At 32.7% G+C, this 24,700-nt stretch overlaps 1 protein-coding gene across 1 annotated transcript in view; it reads right to left on the bottom strand.

Annotated features, from left to right (window-relative positions):
• Nucleotides 1–249: 249 nt before the first annotated feature.
• LOC139495327 (zinc finger protein 112-like) overlaps nucleotides 250–24,700 on the bottom strand; it is a 78,196-nt gene continuing 53,745 nt past the window's right edge. The window contains exons 9-11 of the mRNA XM_071283633.1: nucleotides 22,399–22,455; nucleotides 656–948; nucleotides 250–602 (exon numbers count right to left, since the gene is read on the bottom strand). Of these exons, the coding sequence (XP_071139734.1) occupies nucleotides 250–602; nucleotides 656–948; nucleotides 22,399–22,455 (703 nt within the window). The remainder of the gene's footprint in view (nucleotides 603–655; nucleotides 949–22,398; nucleotides 22,456–24,700) is intronic.

The raw sequence follows: 24,700 nt of genomic DNA on the forward strand, positions 1-24,700 counted from the left end.
ATACTGTGCATATGCATAACTGAGATGGTCGACTCCTTTACAGCATACATCACAACCGTATGGTGTATTGCCTGTGTGTATTTTCATGTTTCTGTATATTAAAAAAAATTTAAATCCTTCACCATATACGTAACAGTGACGAGATTTTACCATCGGTATGTGTTCTCATGTTAATCTATAAATTACAAAGTTTACTAAACACTTATCCACTTACATCTTCGATATGAGGTTTATCACCTGCATGTGTTCTCATGTGAACCTGTAAAATTCCAAGATCTCTAAACTGTTTAACGGATACATCATCGATATATAAGATTTATCGCATACACCACATTCATGATGTTTATCACCGGTATGTGTTCTCATGTGTGTCTGTAAAATACCAAGACGACTAAACCTATTACCACATATGTCACAGTCATAAGGTTTACCACCTGTATGTGTTCTCATGTGACTCTGTAAATAACGACGCTGACTAAACCCTTTACCACATACATCACAGACATGAGGTTTATCGTCCGTATGTGTTTTCATGTGAGTCTTTAAACTATCAAGCCGAGTAAAGCTCTTACCACATTCGTCACAGTTGTAAGGTCTATCACCTGTATGTGTATAATGTGAGTCTTTAAACTACCCGGCTGACTAAACCCTTTACCACATACTTCACAGGCATGAGGTTTTTCACTTTTATGTGTTCTTATGTGTGTCTGTAAATTACCAAGACGACTAAACCCTTTACCACATACATCACTGTCATGAGGTTTATCGTCCGTATGCGTTTTCATAAGACTCTTTAAACTATCCATCCGAGTAAAGTCCTTACCGCATTCGTCACAGTTATAAGGTCTATCATCTGTATGTGTTCTAATGTGATTCTTTAAAGTACCCGACTGACTAAACCTTTTACCACATACATCACATTCATAAGGTTTATCACCTGTATGTGTTCTCATGTGATTCTTTAAACTACAAAGCTGAATGAACCCTGTAACACACACAGAAACGAACTATTTCCAAAAATTGATCGCCCTGAAGATCATAAAAAACATTTTATTAAAATAAAGTATGTCAATAAAGGTTTTGATTTTGTAAATATTGCCGGTATATTTAAAGAACAAGTTCCTGGATATTTTGACAATACTGAGCTCCCTCTTATTTGTTATATTTACAAGAAATCTACCCGGAAATTTGTGTTTAATTATAACCAATTGTGTAAAGATGCTAATATCAGTGAAAATACACCTACTTCATGTAATTGTAGTAATTCCGCATACATTTATGGACCCATTTCCCATGTTCTAACAGGAGATCTTAACATCGTTCAAGACCGAGAGTTAAAATCATTCCTCAGTAAAGGACCTAAATATCGTTCCCCGTCAGTTATTAATTGGAATGAGTGTCGTAATATCATCCACGACTCACTCCGTACTTACTGTTTGAAATGGATAAAACGGGAAAAAGCTGACAAAAAATCTTTGGACTCTTTCTTTAATTCAGTAATGAACATAGTTGATATACGTATTCAACATGTTAAAGAACATTTTATTATTAACAATAACCACAATAAACCTATTTCTCGTATCAAACATAAACTAATGAATTTGTTTTTGTCCCGGCCGATAAAGCTGCTAATAATATTATTATTGTTTGACGTAAATTTTACATTGAGGTTCTGAAAAAAGAAATTACCAATTCACCAACATTCCAACTGACTCCATTTTCAGAAATCGACATCTGTAACAAACATAAACTTTTAGCTACCGCTTTACAAGCAGAACCGAATACAATGAAAGTCCTATGTATTGGCTTCCTAAGCTACACAAAACACCTTACAAATATAGATTTATTTCGTCTTCAAGCCATTGTTCCACTACTAAATTGTCTATTCTTCTTACCAGTACACTTGGTACAAACAATCATAAACCTGATAATAAATTGTTCAAATAAGGCCTTCGAAAATAGTGGAATTAATTACTTTTGGAGTGTCAAGAACTCGTTGGAAGTACTTGATAAATTGCATGCTTATATTGGTGATTTTGAATCTGTTCAAAGTTTTGATTTTTCTACCCTGTATACCACATTGCCTCACATTCTCATTAAGAAAAAAATCACCCACCTAATTAAATGGGCATTTAAAAAATCAGAATGCGGACCTGTTTTTGTATTGCTATGAGTTACAATTTATGACAAAAATCAGCAAAGACCCATCGAAACAACATCTCATAAAAAATTTAATAAGACTTTTAGATATTTGGATGACATTTTGTCTCTCAATAATGACGACTTCAGTATGTATACTAAAGAAATTTATCCTGTTGAACTTACTTTAAATAAAGCTAATACTAACAATGACCACTGCCCTTATTTAAATAAATGAATGAATGTTGTAGATATTCGAATATCACATTTTGAAAATAATTCAGAAATAAATAAAAGAGTACATAATTATTTCCAGAATAAGAAATACACTTCAAGAACTTTCTAACATTAGAGAAGAAGGCTTTAAATGAGTTGCAGCAAATATATTTGCACTCAGATTTACCAAACGACCATTTGATTAAATAGGAAAACTTTTCTTAAATAAAATTGTGTGGAAGTGTAGTGTAAAGAGTTGAAAAGTCAAAACTGTCAACAGAATCAAAAGGACCATCCCAAAATGTATCTAATATCCAAAGATTTTTTTACACTCCAAAAATAGTTTAAAAAAGCCTTCTCTAACGAGAAAGGTAAATATGCTAGATATACTTACTGGAGGTGTGATGAGATGATTGAAGCTGTTAATGTTCTCCTTGATAATATTTTTGTATGTTTCGGCAACAAAGTTTATCGAAAGGTTGTAGGCTTTCCTATGAGCACTTATTGCGCCCCTTTTATAGCAGACTTGTTTTTGTACTGTTAGGAATCACAGTTTATGACCAAACTTAGTAAAAAAACCGTCTAAATTGCATTTAATTGATAAATTCAACAACACTTACCGTTATCTTGATGATATTTTTTCGTTAAATAATCAAGAATTTTCTAAATATACTGCCGAAATTTACCCAAAGGAACTTACTTTAAACAAATCAAATGTTAAGAGTAATAACTGTACTTTCCTAGATTAGATATTTTAGTTTTACACGGGAAACTCCAAATTTACGACAAAGGAGACGATTTTTCGTTCCCTATTGTTAATTTTTCTTTTTTTGGATGGGATGTTCCTTTGGCACCATCTTACGGTGATTATATTTCGCTCGTTCGCTATGCCCGTGTCTGTTATGACGTTTTAAATTTTAATGAACGTTATCTATGTATTACTGGTAAATTATTAAGTCAGGGATTTCGTTACTAGAAATTACTTCAAACCTTTTCTACATTCTTCCCTAGATATACAATTTGGTTTTGAAGTTTGGTTGTACCTGTAGAAAACTTATTTCAAATTGGATATCACATCCTCATTTTTACGGTGCGCGGAAATTTAGAAACTATCCTGATAAACTTATCGATCCTTTAAATAAACTTATTCTAAAGGTTACCAATTTAACACTGTAATTAGATTATAAATATTGTTTTATTGGTATTATTGCGAACCCAATTGCACCTTTCCATAGATTCACCTGATAGATACCTGTCCATTTAAACTTTAGGCAGTTCTATTGTCCCGTTGAACAAATTCAAAAGGTATTGTACTCTGTGTAGTTTATTCACTCAGACCTTTAAATTTCTTGTAAGATAAATCTATCACTCATTGATTAATCTACCTGAGTAAAAAGTTTATCTGCTAAATAGATAGAAATAACAGGTCTACCATTAAGAATGCATGTGATTTTGTGTTTATTCAATTTTAATAATATTTTTTTTTCAATCTGTTAAAAAAAAACACTAATTTAATCATAAAATGTTCATTTTTAAAAACATAAGTATTGTTCCTATCGAAATTTTTTTTTTTTAATTTTGTTAAGTTATGGCATACTTTTAAGAAGGCCTTACTATAAATATTATCATTTTCAGTTTTTTTTTACGTCAAATGTTTTTTGAAATGTAGGAATAATGTTGAAAATTTTGTCAGAAATCAACTTTTCGTTCGTTTCTGTGTGTGTTACATTTTAACGTTGTGTTTCTTTTGTGTCGTTTGTTTCCTCTTATATTTTAGTGTGAATTCACATTATTATAAGACGTGTCACGGTACTTTTCTATCCCAAATTCATGTATTTAGTTTTGATTTTATATTTGTTATTCTCATCGGATTTGATCTAATACTTAGTTCGTTTCTGTGTGTGCTACATTTTAATGTTGTGTCGTCATTCTCCTCTTATATTTAATGCGTTTCCCTCGGTTTTAGTTTGTGACCCGGATTTGTTTTTTTCTATCGATTTATGGGTTTTGAACATCGGTATACTTCTGTTGCCTTTATTTATTTATGTTTGCATATTAAGTGTTTAAATTCAGCAGATTGAATATACATAAATATAAACTCACATGCAATTTTTTATAATGGTAAACCTGTTATTTTTATCTATTTAGCAGATACACTTTTTACTCAGGTAGATTAATCAATGAGTGATAGATTACTCTTAGAAGAAATTTAAATGTATCAGTGAATAAACTACACAGAGAACAATAGCTGTTGTTTTTGTTAGATGGGACAATAGAATTGCCTAAAGTCTTAATGGACAGGTAACTATCAGGTGAATCTATGGAAAGGTATAATTGGGTTCGCAATAATATTGATTTTGTTATCAGTAAATTAAAAGCAAACTAAATATTATTGCTGTATGCATATGCACTTTCATGGATCTACAATCTGTCGATACCTGTATCTTGGCATTGCACAATGCCATGTTTTTCTCTTACTGTTTATGACGTCTTTACACTAAATCCATTGGATGTTGGATGTGTACTGATTGATAATCTAGTCTTAGATGCATGATATTGTTATTAGTTGTTATTGGCTTTGCACTAGCTGTCAGTTACTGCGAGTACTCTCAAATCTGTACTTACTGTCTTTTTGTTGTTGGGATGTACAAGTACCCGGCCACGTCTACTCTGTGTTTTTGTTAGATGCATTTCTATTTGTATCCATCTGATGAGTTAAGGCTTTTTCAACTGATCTTTATAGTTCGTTCTTATGTTGTACTGTTTCACCACTGTCCCAGGTTAGGGAGAGGGATGGGATCCCGCTTACATGTTTAATCCCACCACATTCTGTATGTATTTGCCTGTCCCAAGTCAGGAGCCTGTAATTCAGTGGTTGTCGTTTGTAGCTGTGTTACATATTTGTTTTTCGCTCATTGTTCTTGTACATTAATTAGGCCGTTAGTTTTCTCGTTGGAATTGTTTTACATTTGCCTTTTATAGCTGACTATGCGGTATGGGCTTTGCACATTGTTGAAGGCCGTACGGTGACCTATAGTTGTTAATTTCTGTGTCATTTGGTCTCTTATGGAGAGTTGTCTCATTGGCAACAATGCACAAACCCCCACAAAAATATAAACGCCCAGTAGAACGCGATCAACCACAAACGGGCAAACAAATCAAGTGCATCGAAATGTTTAAAAGTACCTACATTATTGCTGTCTCTATACATTATGCTTACATCTGTTAATAAGACATTATGGTACGGTGATTGTACATGCATCCTAATTTTATTAAAGAGTACACAACTGTGATTATGACAGGCGGATCATATATTTGGTCATCTTCGACTAAGGTATTCTAAATTGATCGACCCACTCATTATGGTATCCGTAAAACTTTCCCATAGTTGACTTCGTGTGTTTCCGTCAAAGACCCTCGAACCGATGGCCACCTTGCAAGGCAACATTTCTGTCCCTATCTAGTAATCCCTTATATCCAGTCGCAGTCGAAATGTCCAGATTTTCATCCCGAACGGCTCCTATTAGAGGACAAACCTATTGTATTGATTTGGAATTTGTTCTCGTTCTGATCAGTAATAAATTATGTGCCACTGAAAATTTAGCAACAAACAAACAAACAATCAATCAATCAATCAATCAATGAAAACTAAATCCTTTATTTACGAAAAAAATTTAGTTAGAGTTTTAAGTAATTTGTGGGAACAAAAATCCATGGAATGTATGTGTCACTGATGACCACAGAAATGTTTCACTACACCAGTTTTACAATTAACTGCGCATGTGTAACCTAATTCGACAAACTATGACATCACGCGATATTTCGCAAGAACTTAACTGTTGATACGCAGTGAATCGCCTGATCAAGTGCTTACATGTACCTGTAACTCGAGGAGTGTTTGAATAAAACATTCTTAAATTGACGAAACTACGGGACAACTTTATTAAAACTAACACATTAAACGTACTGTTGTGTTGTTATTTGCAAGTATATAAGAATAAGAATAAGAATAAGAATAAGAATAAGAATAAGAATTTTATTAGTCTAAAATCCAAACAATAGGATTGTTTCTAAAATATACAACAACAAAAAACAAACAGACAGTGGCATTTTAATTACAAAACGATAGTCATTAAACACTACAAACATGTAGCATTGAAAGAAAAACAAAAACATAGATTATTAGTATTAATTATAATACTATTTTTTACAGCATGCCTCCTCTTTAAAATTATCAATTAAAATATTATGCTTATGTTACAAAAAATATGTTATAATATATATATAACATTATAAGTTGAGCCATCAATTACACAGTTCATATATTGACATTATAATTTTTTTCTCTCATTATACATTTCACTTATGTAGTTAACAATGATAAGTAAAATATCACATTCTTCGCAGGAAAATATAAAATCAAATTTGTTTTCTTCACTCATTGAATTAAAACAGGGGACAGTACTAGATATTTCATCAAACATTTTGATCCTAGTTTTATTAATTTCTGAACATGATATGATAAAATGAAATTCATCTTCCACCTCTTTATGGCATAAAGGACATATTCTATTTTCTAAAGCTGTTTTGTTGTATCTACCACGTTCAACAGCCAGCATACTATTACTAATACTTATTTTAGCATAATTTTTTGTAACATTTTTATCTTAATTCAATAAAAGGTACTTTTCTAGTTCATACTTTTCTTTAAATTTTCTGTAGGTTCTTAGTTTATTTCCATTTATTGAATTATCATCATTAAAGAGACAATTTCTCCAAAATATAATGTAATTTTCATTGAGCTTCTTCACGACGGCTAAAAGTAATCCTTTTTTAGAGAAGGTACATTGCTTTTCCCAAACATGAGTGAAATTCAATTTTGAAAGTAGCATTTTAACTTTTGAAGCAAATCCATCATTTAACTGCTTGTTAGCTTTATAAACATTATATAATAATGACTCATTTTCATTTGAATTTGAAATATGTAACCAAAATCCTGCAGAAGACTTAAGGGCCTGTATACCATTAGGGTACATTCCCAATTCAACTAATACAGCTGTATTTACTGCCTTTGAATTAACATTTAGAAGACCTTTCGCAAATTTGATTTGGAGTTTTACTGATTCCATAGATAAATATTGAGATTCAAGAGTTTTGTTGTTCTTCACAATATTTAGCGACCATATCTCACTACAATACAGTAATATTGGGCTAACACAAGAATTAAATAGTTTCATATGAAAAAAAAAAAACAGCCATCTTATCTGAGTAGAGTATTTTTGTTATACAAAACAATGCCTTAGAAGCTTTTTTACATAGGAGATTTACAGCATTAGTGAAAATTCCTGATGGCTTGAATAGTATACCTAAATATTTATATTCTGTGCAACATTCAATTACTTCATTATTCAATACAAACTTGTCTTTAGTAAGTTTTTTACCACTTTTATTAAATATCATTGTTTTTGTCTTGTCAAGATTGACAGGCAAGTTCCATTTTTCACAATAAGTATTTAACTTGTTTAGACAATATTGTAAACCTTCTGAGGATTCTGATATTAAAACTAAGTCATCAGCATATAAAAGACTAGACAATTTTATGTCATGTAATGTTACAGGATCACATGTGTTATCAAACATTGAGGTTAAATCATTTATATAAAAAGAAAATAAGGTAGGACTTATAAGGCAGCCTTGTTTTTCTCCAACTGTGGAAGGGAACATATTAGTAATGCCTTCAGTGACTTTAACTGCAAATAAAACTTCTTTGTACACATCTTTTAGAATATTAAAGAATGGTTCATTTATGTTATATTCAGCAAGTTTGTGCAACAGAGCCTCTCTATTTATAGTGTCAAAAGCTTTTTTTAAAATCAATAAAACATGCATATATTCTTTTGTTTGATTTAAAAGCCTTATCAATAATAGTTTTTAAAGTAAGAATGTGATCACTAGTTCTGCATCCTTTTTTGAATCCAATCTGTTCACGACAGATAATATTATTATTTTCTGAATACTTTTCTAAACGGTTATACAAAACTCTTGAGAAAATTTTTCCTAAACAGCTAGAAAGTGCTATACCTCTGTAGTTTGAGGGGTTATTAAAACACCCTCCTTTGAATACTGGTTTAATGTAATTTTCTCTCCATTTAGAAGGATATATGCCAGTAAAAAGAATTAAGTTAAATAATTTTACATACATGTTGACGTTCATAGTACAAGATATTTTCAACATTTCATTTGTTAATCCATCAGAACCACATGATTTCTTATTTTTCAAGGCTTTCAGAGCAAGAAGCACTTCCTCTGCAGTTATCCTAACATTTAAATTTTTGTTGCAATTATTCAAAAATTTATCATCAGCATGATCAGTGCATGATTTCAAATCAGAATTTTTGTCATGGGTAGTATTCATTAGATTTTTGAAGTATTCAAACCATTCTTTAGCTTGAATGTTTGAACTAGGATCATTCAATTCTTTTTTCTTTAAAGTTTTAACAGTTTTCCAAAACTCATCTGAAGAATTATTTGATTCCAAAATTTTTGTCAGCATTTTATTTCTAAATTGTCTATAGTTTTTCCTTATTAATTTATTAAGTATCTTTTTTTTGGACATAACTTCTAATCTTAGTTGCGTATTCCATGGTTCTTTACACAATTTCCTAGTATGGTGTTTTAAAGCTCTAAATTGTGCTTCACATTTTATTATAGTAGGTTTTTTTTTAACTTTTCGGAATTTACTTTTGTTATTCCTGAACGTGGATCGTTTTGGGCCAAGAAAAGCAGCATTATACAATAAAGATAATATGTTAGAAACATTTTCATTATTTTTTTCTTCTACACTGGACAAGTTATTTTGAACAGGAATTTCTGCTAAGCTTTCTATTTCAGAAATAATTGGTTGGAAGTCAGTTTTTAATAAGTTTAATTTAAATGTATTTTCATATTCATTACTCCATTTTATGCACTTTAAAGGAGTTTTTAAGTTTTCTGGGGGTTGTTTATTTATTTGAGACATGATATTTACTATTATTGGACAATGATCTTATACTGTTGGGTCAAATTTATTTATTGAAAAATTTATGATACTTGGCAAGAACCCAGAGCTGCAAATACAGTAGTCATCAATAGAAGTTCCATTATGATTAAAACATGTAACTTTTCCCTTGGAATCTCCTAAATTTCTTCCATTTAAAATTCTGAATTGAGCAGAAATGCACAACTCTATTAATTGTTTACCATAACTGTTGGTGTTTTGTGATATCTCAGTACTTCTTAATTTAAGCACATCATCTGCTATATAATTTATAGGTAAAACATCATCTAGGCTGTCGTCAATTTCATTTGTAATATAATCAGACTCACTAACATTAATATGGGCATTCAAATCACCAATTAAAGCAATATTACCCTCTAAAGAAAATTTGGTAATATCTTGCTCTAGTTTTTCAAATATTTGTTTATCGCAATTAGTTCTCATAGTGTATGATGAGTTACTGGGCGGTATATACATGGAGCAGATGAATAGATTTTTCTCAAAGCCAAAATAATTTTTGTCAAGTTTAAACAACATCATGTCACTCATTGTTTTATCAATTAATTTAACACCTTGCAAAATTTCTCTTTTAATAAAAGTGGCCAAACCACCCCATACTCTATTAGTTTTAGACTGTCTGCAGTTAGTAAAACATTTGTATCCATTATAAAATAAAATATCCTTTGAGGAGGCATGTGTCTCTGATAAACATACAATATCAGATGTCATTATATTATTAAAATTTTCATTATCTAGTTTACATATCCTGTCTCCACTTAATTTTCTAAATAAACCATTAACATTCCATGAAGTAATTGATACATTTCTTGACACTTTAATGCACATATTTTCGAGTTACAAAACAAACAAACAAACATCATGAACAAGGATAGGGTTCTCATTAACGTTATTAGCTAATGCAATTAGCAAATGTATAATTCTTTTAAAATTGTATCAATTGTGTATTGTTGTACCACAATGAGATATATTTTGTAATAGTTATTAATTAGAACTGTTTTATTCATAATAAAATTTCAAATTAAAGCTTTTAAAATAAACAGCTAGAGTTATCCCTCTTTACCTAGCAAATAGATTAATGATTAAGAGAGAAAACCAAAAATATGAAATAAATTTACTACGAAATCTAGAATGTACATCTTGTTAATTCTTCTATCTATGGAAAAGAAAATGGGACTTTAAAGTATTTTTTCCCTTACTTAAAGTACACAAGACCCTCTGGCCTAAATCAACATGTATTTATTCACAAGTTTCTTAAATTTAAAAGGAAAACACATTTTTTTTAACAACAACTATTATGATTGTCTTCACACTTTTTGTGCAATGATTGAAAATTTAATGACATTTAAATACATTTGCAAATGCAGATGCAATACTGGTCGCTAAGTCAGAAATCTGACTTTGGCTAAGGTCTCTATCCATTTCATGTCTGTATGATTGGTTGTATTGAGATGTACTGTTGTCATAATTTCTGTAGTAGTTAACTTCTCCATCAGTATTGTATGAATTGTCGTAATCAAATGATTTTCTTATACTATATGATCTTTATGCCGCCTTTCTTTGTATTTGATCTCACACACCTTTGTCGTGAAGAAATGCTTGGGTTCACGCTGAGGTCGTTCTCTAAGCGATAAGAATACATCACAAACACTTGTTATCCATACTTTAGGTCATACAATTAGAAGTAATTTAGCACTCAGACATGTGGAATCTTAACATTTATCTTGTACAATCTCAACAGGTGACAGTTGATGAAATCATGTAAGTCTAACGACCCTCGATATTACTTTTATAATAAAACGTACAGCTACTGCCAATACAGATGTTAAAAATGTAAATCGTGTTTTGTGTATTAGATACAGAATACATACTTTCCGTAAATGAACAGCATATATTTTGATGATTTAGAGAGTCTTTCAGCAATTTGATCATATTGCGTGAAAAAGCACGATACATACAGAATAACAGTATTAAATGATATCTTGGATGTAAATATTTATGAATAAAGATCATTTTTACAATAAAGCAAAGATGTTAATATAGTAAGAAGTCCTACTAAACAAATCCTTGACAATACCACGAATAATATTTCTTTTCTAATAATTATTTCTTTTTTTAATTTTGATATTTCATTTTATATAAAAATAAAATTATAAACACAATTTGAGAAGTTTTGACAAATGCTATACTATTATGCATTATATAGAATTTGCAAAAGTTAAAAATATTTAGAAAATTATTTTTGTCGTTCGTAATGAGCAACTGCTAAGTCAAAGTTAATCATGAACATGGCATATCAATTACAATTGTATTGAATGCATTGTTTAAAGTTACAAACCACTGGATACTAGTGGATGCAATTCTAGTATTCTGATGTTTAAAATTGAAATCGATATTCACTGACAAAAAGTAAATTAAAAGGTTTACGCATCCGGAAGAAATATCTTTTTATAACTTATGTACAGTTTTGAATTTTCAATGAATTTAATACACGTCATATCATAAAATTGACAATGGATATGGGGAATATGTCAAAGAGACAACAACCCAAACAAATAGCAGAAAACAGCCGAAGGCCACCAATGGGTCTTCAACACAGCGAGAAAATACCGCACCCGGAGGTGGGACAGCTGGCCCCTAAACAAAATTGTGTACTAGGTCAGTGAAAATGGACGTCACACTAAACTTCGAAACATATAAATGACCAAAAATTAAAAATACATACAAGACTAACAAAGGCCAGAGGCTCCTGACTTGGGACAGTCGCAAACATGCGTCGGGATTAATATAAAAAAGAAGATGTGGTATGATTGCCAATGAGACAACTATCCACAAAAGACCAAAATGACACAGACATTAACAACTATAGGTCACCGTACGGCCTTCAACAATGAGCAAAGCCCATACCGCATAGTCAGCTATAATAGGCCCCGATCAGACAATGTAAAACAATTCAAACGAGAAAACTAACGGCCTTATTTATGTAAAAAAAATGAACGAAAAACAAATATGTAACACATAAACAAACGACAACCACTGAATTACAGGCTCCTGACTTGGGACAGGCACATACATTAATAATGTGGCGGGGTTAAACATGTTAGCGGAATCCCAACCCTCCCCCTAACCGGGGACAGTGGTATAACAGTACAACATAATAACGACATGTTTTGTGAGAACTCAACCCTCCCCTATACCTCTAGCCAATGTAAAATAAACAAACACACAGCAATTTGCACAGTAAAACTCAGTTTAAAATAAGTCCAAGTCCGATGTCAGAATAGGTAACAGAAGAAACCAAGCAAAATGACAATGAAACATAAAATAATAAAGGACTACTAGCAGTTACTAACATGCCAGCTCCAGACCTCATTTCAACTGATTAAAAGATTATATGAAAATCAAGCACAATTCCTCCCGTTAGGGGTTTAGTACCATACCATCATAAAATATATGAGAACAACATAACCCGTATCATGTCAACAATTGGTTTTAGAATAAATGTGTATATTATCGATTCAAAAACCGTATGAGTGAATCAATATTAATTCTAAAATAAGCCCATCGTTAATGACTGGACAATAGTATAGTAACTATAACATGCATTGGTATCGTGAATCTATATATTTGTCGAAAACGTGCAGTTTGACATATTGACGTAGCTAGTAATTTGATGATACGATGACAATCTGAGTTAACGCGCGTTTACTACAAACAATAAACGTGCGTTTACTTTTCACAAAAATAGAAGACGCGTCTTTTTCACGTTAACGCGGAAATTAACAACCCGTTTACTCTTATAAAATTAGAACACGTGCGCAAGTAAACGTGAAAGTGAACGCCCATTTATTGTTTTATGTCTACTGAAATGTTATAGTTAACGCAGAGTAAACGCTGCGTTAACATGAAGTCCACACGTTATGAATGCTTGGTCTGCACCCAACTGTAGGGATTCTTTTTTGTTTTGGTTAATGTTAAATTTGTTTTACATTGCATGCACATGATAATTAGAAAGACCAGCACATATGTCGATATGTATGCTTAAGCATCGCTATCCAGCGTTTTATATATTCAAAGAAATAGCAAAAATGTAATAACAAAAACTATTAGTAGACAACTGTCTCACAAACGAAAAACCGATAACTACAAAAAATAGGGGCAAACATTACAAGCACGGGGACACATTCTTCAGCATCAACACGACACGAGCAACAAACCCTGTAATCAATATTAAAATAAGGAGTTGTGGTATGATTGCCAATGAGACAACTATCCACCAAAGTTCATATGAACTACTTCATTCAAAGACAAAACGGGAAAATATCAACAATTACAGGTCAGCGTACGGCCACGGGATGACAAACTGTGAACCAATCACAAAAAGGGAAACCGTGCCCTTTTTTTTTTAACAACAACCAAAAATCAATTATGGTGCAAAACAACCGATGACAAATCTTGGATGGATAGGGACAGGCAAACTAGGACAATTTTCCTAAATAAAGGGCTTTAAAATGTTATGGTAGACTAAATTTCGGTCAACATTCTTTCTTGTCGAGGGGTTAAATATATTTGTAAGCACTAAGGGGTTGATTCATCAGATCGGTTATAAGCACACAAACAAATGACAAACAGACAAAAGACATATATTATACTCATAGAGTACTCGCTGTTACTTCAATTTTAGTAAATAAATCCCTGTTTTCTCAAATAGTTCATCTCCAAAAAAAAAATCTTTAGCATTTTAGCACTATACGGACTTCATTACAAAAACAAAAACGCTCCAACAGAGTTATGAGGATGAAAGACTAAATTCGACACTACATAGGTTTTACGGTTACCATCACGAATTGGTTGACCGATACGATACGTTAGTGTCTGAACTCACCAACGACATGTCTTAGATCTTTAGATTCCAGTTAAGTCGTCTGATCCACAGTTTTACCGGTTGTGTCCTATTTTTGATTTGGCATGGTGGGTGATGCGTGCAAGCAAACGACGCTTTTGCTGTCGATGTACCCGGTTTTGCACCTTTTTGAGTTCATGCGATTCCCTCAGTTTTTGTTAACTACTGTCTCCTTCATTCAATGTAAAGACATCTTTAGCCGATGTAGAAACGCGTGACATTGTACCACGCCATTAAAATATTCGTATCGACAGGATGTAGGACCGTTAGTGTCAATAACTGGATAGCAATACATATTTTATTTTAAATGATTTTCAAAATAAATAATCAATGTTAGTAACAATAAAAACGATATTCGAAGATCTTACCACAATGTTAAATCGATAACATTTGAAAAAATAATAATGCAAAAGTATGTATTTCGTCAGAATCCTGCATAATTCGATATGCTTTCACTGAAAGTTAAACAATATGGTATAATAATATAGACGAATTTCGTGCAGAGATGCCTCCGATTAGTTTCAATTTTATTGATTAAATTACAATTACTTTGTCAATTATACGATTAAATTAGAATTACTTTGTCAATTGTACGATTAAATTTAAATTACTTTGTCAATAATACGATTAAATTAAAATTACTTTGTCAATTGTACGATTAAATTAAAATTACTTTGTCAATTGTACGATTAAATCAAATTAATGATTACATCATTCCTCAAAGTAACTAATTAAATTAATGTTTACATTGGTAAGTAATCATGATTACATCTGATTACGATGAACCCATTTGAACGATGTTAATAAATAAAGGTTATAACTGTAGCACGTTTTGAGAAAGGATTTTATTTGATAAAATGTTCTACATAAGGATATGCCTGTACCAAGCCAGGAATATGACAGTTGTTATCCTTTCATTTGATGTGTTTGAACTTTTGATTTTGTCATATGATAAGGGACTTTCCATTTTGAAATTTCCTTGGAGTTCGGTATTTTGATATTTAACTTTTTGATATGTTATTAAAAATAACTTTAACATTCATCAATTTAATATACCAACAAGATTCACAACATATATAAATGAACATGTTGTCACTGATAATTACACTTTATCACTATTAGTCTGTGAGTATTTGGACTTTGATTGAATAAAGGTCTTTTAAAAGGGCTTGGTTTTTGTCTTTCTGACATCTTACAGATTTTATATGTATTTCAGTTACCAGTGAAAAAATATCTAAAATTGTAATAGTTTTGTTTAAAAATCATTGCATTTGACATATTATTATATATACCAACATTTGTTTATTTTAAACAACATATATGTCATAATTGTTGTGTGTGGTAATTAGAAAAAAATTATTTTATCTTTTATCATTGAGCCGTAGGTACAGATACACAAAAAAAGATAATTGAAATAAAAACAAACCTTAATTGGTCTCCTACCTGTCAATTCAAAGGGACAATAATCACAATATTAACAAAGGATTATAATTCAGGGTTAAAGAAAGTATAACTTGAAGAAAAAAAAAACAGTTATTAAAAAAATATACATCTTTAATTGTGAATATATGTATAATATTTTTTACTAAGGCTAATGAGGACTTTCAATACTGTAACATTTTATTTTTTAAGAGGTAAATAATTCAGTTAAGTCTAAACTAATACTAGCATGAATTATTTACGAAAGACCTATGTTCAATAAAATTGTTATTCCTTCAAAAAAAATATTTTCAAAATAAAATAGAATTCAAAATTGTCCCTTCTTTTTGATTTAAAAAAAAAATAGAATAGTAAGGCTTTCACTTCGAAACTCAATTATACCAGAAATGTAGATTTTTGAATCCCATCAATTTGTTATAAATATTTCTTTTGGATTATTCAATAACAATCAAACTTTAGGTCTAAATTGTCCTCATTAATCTCAAATAAATTCTAATGAATCAAACATATTATGATAACAATCCTTATATTGAGATGTGTCAAAAAGTTTGAAGTCTTTGGATGTCCAACTTAAAAATGTTCATTTAAGACCATGCACTAAATTTGAGATTTTTTTCATTGTAATCAGAAAGCAATCAAAAAGTAATAAGAATTACACGGTATTTTGAAAAGTAATTGATTAAATTAAATTAGATGTAATCAAATTTTTAGTTGATTAATGATTACAATGATTACTTGAAAAAGTATAATCGATTACATCTAATTAATGATAACAATTACAATTACCCCAAATGTGACCTCGTGACACTTTGTCAAAAAAGTAGAAAGACACAATGTATATTGTATATCGTTATGCTAGCGATTATTTCAATTCTAAACTGAAATATATAGTTATAAAGTCAATAATACTTTTGTGTACCGTTTTAAACCAGTAAGTTCTATACCAATTTGTCACGATTTCCATATCTTTCATTCAGATTCATATCATTTTCATGTATATGTATAGTTGATATCAAGGTGTCTCAAATTGAAGTAAATAACAAAACCTTTTAAAGATAAATCCGAGCTTTTGACAGGTCATGCCTGTTTTTGTCTGTGGAACTTTATTTATGGCATATGAAACTTATAAAAAAAGGGAAATAAAGAAAAAGGAATATCATAATGATTGATACATTAACTATTATAGTTAATTCGCAAAGCAAATATTCTTCATCGTTATAAACTGCCAGTTGAAAAATTACTCCTTTTTTCTTTTGCTGCATGCACATTAGAATTATTTGGCTTTCTATGTATTCTAGGTCTTATACATTCTTGGCTTTCAAATGTTTTTGTTTGAGCGTTCAAGATGAATGTTAATTCAGAAAAGCACGTCGGATGCACGAAATGAATTGTTATTTTCAGTTAAACATACAACGGACGACCATTCAGTAATCTTATTCAAGTACCGATTGCTCATAAATCAAAGGCTAACATTAAACATATAATATGTGCATACAACAACACATCAATCATGTCTTATTAAAAACTTTAAAAGTTTGACGTCTATTTAAAACTATCCCCACATGTAATTTATTCTCATATATCTAATGTAGTTATGTAATACAACATTAGAGTTAAAACGAGAAATTGTTTGTCGACATTATTCTATATTAGGATGTACTTTATATTTATTTTTTCCAATTCTTTCAAATTCTCATGGACGGAAGATTCTTATCATTCTTCAAAATAAAAATCATTGTTTGATTGTTGATATGATGCAAATAGCTGGTAACATTTGAAGATTGGATATTCCTCTTTGGTTTGGTAGAAGTTATTGTCAAGTTTATGTGTAACTTACTTCTTTGTGATTTATCATCTGTCTTGCTCCTTTGATTTCTAATGTTTGCTTGTTAACGATTTCATCTGTATAACGATGTTTATGTAGATACACCACAATAACTAAGTTATAGTATCATTGTATACTACCTGGGTATAAGGATACTACAACTAAGTTATCGTGATGTATATACCTGAACAAGTATCATTATAGACTATCTTGGTATAATCATACTAAAACTAAGTCTTCGTGATGTATCAACAGAAAAATCGTAATCCAGATGGCTAACAAGTGACCCATACAAGAGTTACTACCATACAAATACATAATAATCAACTCCACTGGAACTTGTAAACTGAAGTAGCCTGATCATTGTAATACAGTTAATGTTGTATCCATTAATTTTTTATCAACTGTTTTATTTCCAATGATAATGTATTGCAATATATTAAAGGTAGGCACATGCTTCTTTTAAAACATTCAAATGCTTCTTCAATAGATTAAAGGAAGTATACGATTTTTCAATGGCAAGTAGGCGTATAAATCTACCATTAGTAACTTGAGGTGAAATATGAACAGCTATTCATCGCTAATTGTTTTCAAAGTTAACCATGCTAAAATGTGACGGAGAAAATGAACAAAATATAAAATAGAAGAGGGCAATTTAATTGACAAGTGCAACTGTCCAAATGTTTTGAAAACCATTAATTGTTATCAAAGGTACCAGACTTATAATTTGGTACACCAGACGCGCGTTTCGTCTACACAAGACTCATCAGCGGCTCTATAACCAAAATAGTTAAATCAGTTTTATACTTTACATATTCGTTCTTCAATTGACTGCATTTGTGTCGTTTCGACTTTATGTAGTTTTAGTGTGGTTATAATTACAGCAATTTTACGGTTTGAATTGAGCAATATGAATAAGGCAAAATGTAGGGCATACGTTAACGAAGCAGAACATCGTATACACAAAAGCGACACCTAGAGATCAATATATATATTGCTGTTCACATCCTTGTCCTTCGATCTTTTGCATAAAGTAATTCTTTTTACAGTCATACCACCACTACGTAATTCTATATGGTTTTCAAAATTAGGATAAATAGTTTCTGTCTCTGCAGGAGAGTAATACTTCTGAATTAACATTAGATAAATAAAAGTAACGATATGATTTTTATTGTAGTTGTTGAAAACAAAATTTACATCAACAACATTGTATGTATCCCCAAAACATATATTTTGATATTTAATGTCCTAATGTGTTTTTATTGATATTGTGCATTTTACTGCATGCTATTCAAATGGAAATGTTATGTAACATAGATGCCAGAATTGAGATTCGCTATGACCACATATAAATATCGACAGAACCGTAAGTCGTATAGGCCGCGTCGTACAAGCATCAAAAAGGCGCACGTGGCAGGCCGACGTCATATTTAGGCCTGGGCTCGGACGCCGATGTCAAATTTGGGCCTGGAGGCGGAAGCCGACACCACATAATACCTTAAATCGGGACGCAAACTTAGGGTTGGACCATGTGAGTCTGTCACTTGGACGCCGACGCCATATTTGGGCTTGAACGCGGACGCCGACGCTATATTTGGGCCTGGATGCGGACGCCGACACCATAAAAGACCTTAAATGGGAACGCGAACTTAGGGTTAAACCATGTGACTCTGTCATTGGGACGCCGTCGCCATATTTGGGATTGACGGCGGACGCCGACGCCATATTTGGGCCTGGATGCGGACGTCTAGGCTAAGACCATGTGGTTCTGTCATCGGAACGCCGACGCCATATTTGGGCACAAACCGTGGTCGCCATACCTAAATGTTGGATCAGGCTACCCTCCAAGGTTGACACTTTTAGTGATGTCACACCCATGAAAGTGGACGCGAATTCTTCTTAGGTTAACTCTAACCCAACCCCTGGATAATAAGTCTGTGATAATTCTGAAAAGGAATAATTTCAACATCAAGAGTGTCTACGAACCATAACACGCCTTGCATGGAAACGGAGTAGACTTCAATAAACGTTCTTAAATAAGAAACTACTAAGACATGCGTATAATAACTGTAAGAATTCTCCAAGATACACTATTTATATTTAATCAGTTAATCAGATAAACTGTCACTCAATCTAGTAGAAAATAAAATCACAAAAATACAGAACTCCGAGGAAAATTTAAAACGGAGAGTCCCTAATCAAATGGTAGGAGGCACTATGATGAGATGCACATGCAAAGATATTTGGATTAAAGTGTTTGATATCATCAACTAAAATATTTATCTTTTTTTTTTAGTTTTTCGATTTCTTATCTTATAAACATGACAACCATGAAACATTCAGTATTATTGCTTTCCGACTTATTTGAACCACTTAAATAATATCATATGATCATGATTAAAATGACACCTCAAATAATTAGATTAAGAGATAAAGCACAGCTGGTGATTACAAATAAGTATCTGTATGCACTTTCTTTCAATAACATGTTTACAGGTATACACTATTTTATCTGGTCCTAAATGATGGACATAAGCAACAGTTATAGACATAAAATATTTATCTTTAGTTTTTAGATTTCTTATCTTATAAGCATGACAACATTCAGTAGTATTGCTTTCAAACTCATTTAATATCATATAGTCATGATTACAATTTCACCCCAAATGATTAAATAAAACCACATCTGGTAATAAAAGATTGTTTCTCATTTCAAAAGATATATATCTTATCTATATATTTGAAAAGTCCTCGGTCGTAATTGATTTTTATCTTCAAAAATGCACGGATAATGTATTTAATCAATCTATATTTATATACGAGGAGTTTGGATGGGGCAGAATAGAGAATAATGGGCATAAATAAATAAAGAATAGAGAAATATATGCGAGAAAAATTAAAAAATAAAGAAATATGATAAAAAATATAAAGAAAAGTGAAATGTAGGCTGCTAATATATAACGAATAGAGAAATATACGGCTGCTCAACTATAAGGAATAGAGAACCATGGGCTGTTAAACTGTAAAAAAATAAATAGAGAAATATAGGTAAAAACAAATATGACTATATATAATTGCAGTAAGATTTCTCTTTTTCTTATCCTCCGTTTTGTTTTTTAATTGTTGTGCACGTGAAGGAATTATTTTTGTGCAGAGAAACAAGAACCGGTTTAAGCCGGTTTAAATTAGATGATGGCTCTGTATGTGGGCGGCTCTTAGCCATAATACTATACGATCCAATCAAACAAGTTTTATGTCTAGATATATTCCTATACATAAATTAATTCTCCATTATATGCTTATAGAGTCAACTAATGATTCCGAAAAAAGGACGAATATAACTAAATGCTTAAGGAAGAGAGATATTTCAGAAGGATTCACTCATTATACAGAAACGACCAAATTTTAATTGACTATAACAATTATTTCAACCGAGCCGTATAGAAGATAAAGGAGTATGTTCGATAAGGTCCTAAAATGGCCCCCTTTTTTAGCGTAAATTTCAAATTCGGATTTATTGACCAATATCAAGATAGATTATAGCTAATACATTGACAAGATAGGATATAGATAGGATATAAGCATTTTTGATGAAAAATTTACGTTTCATTATGACGTCACAAGTTGTACTCATATTGATTTTTCACGAAAAAATCAATGAAAATGGGTAAATTTCCAAAGATTATTTGACAGAAAACATAGAGCGCATACGTCGACAACAAAGATCTTTTAAAATAATGTTTGTGAAGACATTCAACATGTCTTATTTGAATATTAAGCTTGACGACGTCTGCGCTCTATGTTTCCTGGTCCTTTATTTGGTTGAAATCCAGCTGATTTTGTAAAATTTCACCAAAATCCCTTATCTTGACCTTTTTGGGATGTAAAAATCAACGTGTTAGAATTAAACTTTGACAAAAACAGATCTGTTTAACTTTCTCGCATGTCTTTAAGGCAACTTAAAACAATTATTGTCTTGTAACCATGAACTTTATAATTGGGGCCAAATATGGCACTTACCGAACTTACTCCTTTGTCTACTGGAACCTGTACTTATATAGTTATGCACAACACTATTTACGTGTGGCCTGTTGCAAGGCAAAATTTCTGTCCCTATCCAATATACCCTCATTTTCCACTGGCAGTCCAAATTTCCACGACCTTCATCCCGAATAGCCTCTATTACAAGACCTATACCTATTGTATTTATTGTTAACTTGTTCTCATCCTGAAAATGCATGAAATATTTGCCACTGAACGTTCAGCAACCAACAATCATTCAATCAATTACTATTTACGGGTTTGAGGTGAACTATAATAAAGCTATAAGAGAGAATGAAAGATTAAACTGGAATAAACACTATGGACGAGTTTTGCTTATTTATTAATAGCGAAGACTCGCTTTCAACGTTTGCAAATAACGTAAGTGGCAATTTCAAAGTGCGCCTTCCAAAACGGTATACTTTGGATGGATCGTGGGCCTGTGCATTATTGGAGGTGTCGTTCATACCGGAATTAGAAGCCTCAACGAAACGCATGTACATCTGTTCCGATTTCGTGCACCAGTCGTACCTTAGGGAAACGTCTCTCCCTATTCTCCAGTCGATACGGTTATATATGAAGATATCACGGACGTTACGTTTGATAAACCAATCTATTTTACGGTAACTAGAAACGAATTGTATCAAATAAAATTTGTGTTTAGAGACGATCTTCTGCAAATATGTCATCTAAAGATGACCAACTATTTCTCTTGCTACACTTTCGAAGGAAGTGAAGTAAAAAATCTATAAGAGGAAACTACACACTGAAATTAGGAACATTATGAATATGTTTAAATGCAATCTTTGCCGTAAAGTGTATGTGTGGCCGCAAGACCTTCATAGACATATGAGAAGTAAGCTTTCTACCGTTGAGCAACTATACCACCAAGATCTAACACAGCAGCAGCAAAAGCAGCAGCAGCAGCAGCAGCAGAAAAAGCAGCAGTAAAAGCAGCAGTAAAAGCAAACGCATAAGCAGCAGCAAACGCACCAGCAGCAGCAAAAGCATCAGCAGCTGCAGGAGGCTTTCGTGTTTAGACACCCTTTCACCATTATCGTGTCCGGTCCAACATTCTGCATGAAGGACTTGCTTCAATACATAGAAAGGCTGTGTAGTCCTAGTCCAAACAGGATCGTTTGGTTGTATAAAAGATGGCAACCTTTTTACGAGGAAATACAACGAACAGTGCTTCGTCGCGTTGAATTCATTCGTGGAATTCCTTTTGATCTCGAGAGGGACGATTTCGAAACATGATCCTTTTGGATGACCTCATGTCGACTTTGGCCAAAGACTCAAGAATAAATGATTTTTTTACGGGAGGGAGTCATCATAGAAATTTGTCGGTAGTCGTTTTAAATAAGAATTTATACTTCGGCAAAGACCCTACCCAGAGACGAAACTGTCATTATCTCGTTCTCTTTAATAACTCAATTGATCGACATCCAATCATGACTCTTGGCCGACAGATGTTTCCTTCTCGAGGGGACTTCTTTATCTGGAAATTCGAAGAGGCAACGAGGAAACCTTTCGGGTACCTTCTTGTTGACCTGAAAGCTAGAACCCCGGAAGCATCCGGAATGCGCACAGAGGTCTGGCATGTCGAAAGATGGAAGACGACCGTCTTTCCGAAGACATTGCCGACGAGACAACAAACTCATCCAGATCGTCGGAAGATGTTGAGAGACGAGAAGATCTCATAGTCTGTCGGGATTGTGGAGTAGTGTTTGCTCACATTCGTGGATTGGATGCCCATAAAACAACATTGCTCTCCCGATGACCGGGAAGGACGTAGAGGATGCTTTGAGTGGATTGCCCGTGACCGTTTGCTGTGCAGAAGACTTGCCTAGCTATGTGAGTTATAGGCCAAGAACGTTTGTGGTCAATACGGACAACTGTGATCAAAAGGGGAGTCATTGGGTTGCTTTTCATTTTCCGCCTCGGGTCCACCATAATTTTTCGACTCCTTAGGACGATTACCGGAAACGTACCAACGCTATTTTAGAAATGTACTCTTCGTGAATGGACCAGTATACTGTGTGGTTGGCAATCAAATTCAACCCGATGATTCAGATACCTGTGGCCTGTATTGCATTTATTACGTCAAATTGAGATGTCGGGGACTCGAGATGAAAGACATTATTAACAATTTTTCATCCACTGACTTGATTAAGAATGACAGCAAACTCGTAGCTATATTTGGTTAAATAAACTGAATAATGATAAAAAAAAAAGAAGAAAAAAAAAAAGAAAAAAATAATCTTAAACCACCTACATGGTTGTGTAGCAGGTCTCAAGTCCTGAACCAGATCTTTTATCTGGAAATGTGAGAGAGATTTATCCGAAAACTACTTTCAAGGGTGTAACGTCACTGAAAATATCCACCTTGGAGGATAGCCTGGTCCAACATTAAGGTTTGGCGTCCCGATTTCAGGTCACATGGTCCAACCCTAAGGTATGATGTTCGCGTCCCGATTTAAGGTCTTATATGGCGTCGGCGTCAAGGGTTTAGGCCAAAATATGGCGTAGTCGTCCCGATTTCAGGGTGTACATGGTCCAACGGCGTCCTGATGTCAGAGTAAGATGGTTGAACCCTAAGTTCGCGTCCCGATTTAAGGGTCCTAAATGGCATCGGCGGCCGCCTTCTGGTCCAAATACGGCGACGGCGTCCTGATGTCAGAATCACATGGTCCAACCCTAGGTTCGCAACCCGATTTAAGGGTCTTATATGGCGTTGGTATCCGCGTCCAGGCCCAAATATTGGGTCGGCGTCCGCGTTCAAGCCCAAATATGGCGTCGGCGTCCCGATGTCAGAGTCACATGTTCCAACCCTAAGTTTGCATCCCGATTTAAGGTCTTATATGGTGTAGGTGTCCGCCTCCAGGCCCAATTATGGCGTCGCCGTCCACAATCAGGCCTTAATATGGCGTTGGCGTCCGACGTCCGCCTTTTTTATGCTTGTACGACGCGGCCTATACTACTACCGTGTGTGATCATAACTGTATAGCAATACACTTTTAGTTTACTTTTAATTTATTAATTCCAAAATGAATGTTAATTGTAATACCGATTAAAACAATTT

This window comes from Mytilus edulis, chromosome 11 (assembly GCF_963676685.1).
Source record: "Mytilus edulis chromosome 11, xbMytEdul2.2, whole genome shotgun sequence".
NCBI lineage: Eukaryota > Metazoa > Mollusca > Bivalvia > Mytilida > Mytilidae > Mytilus > Mytilus edulis.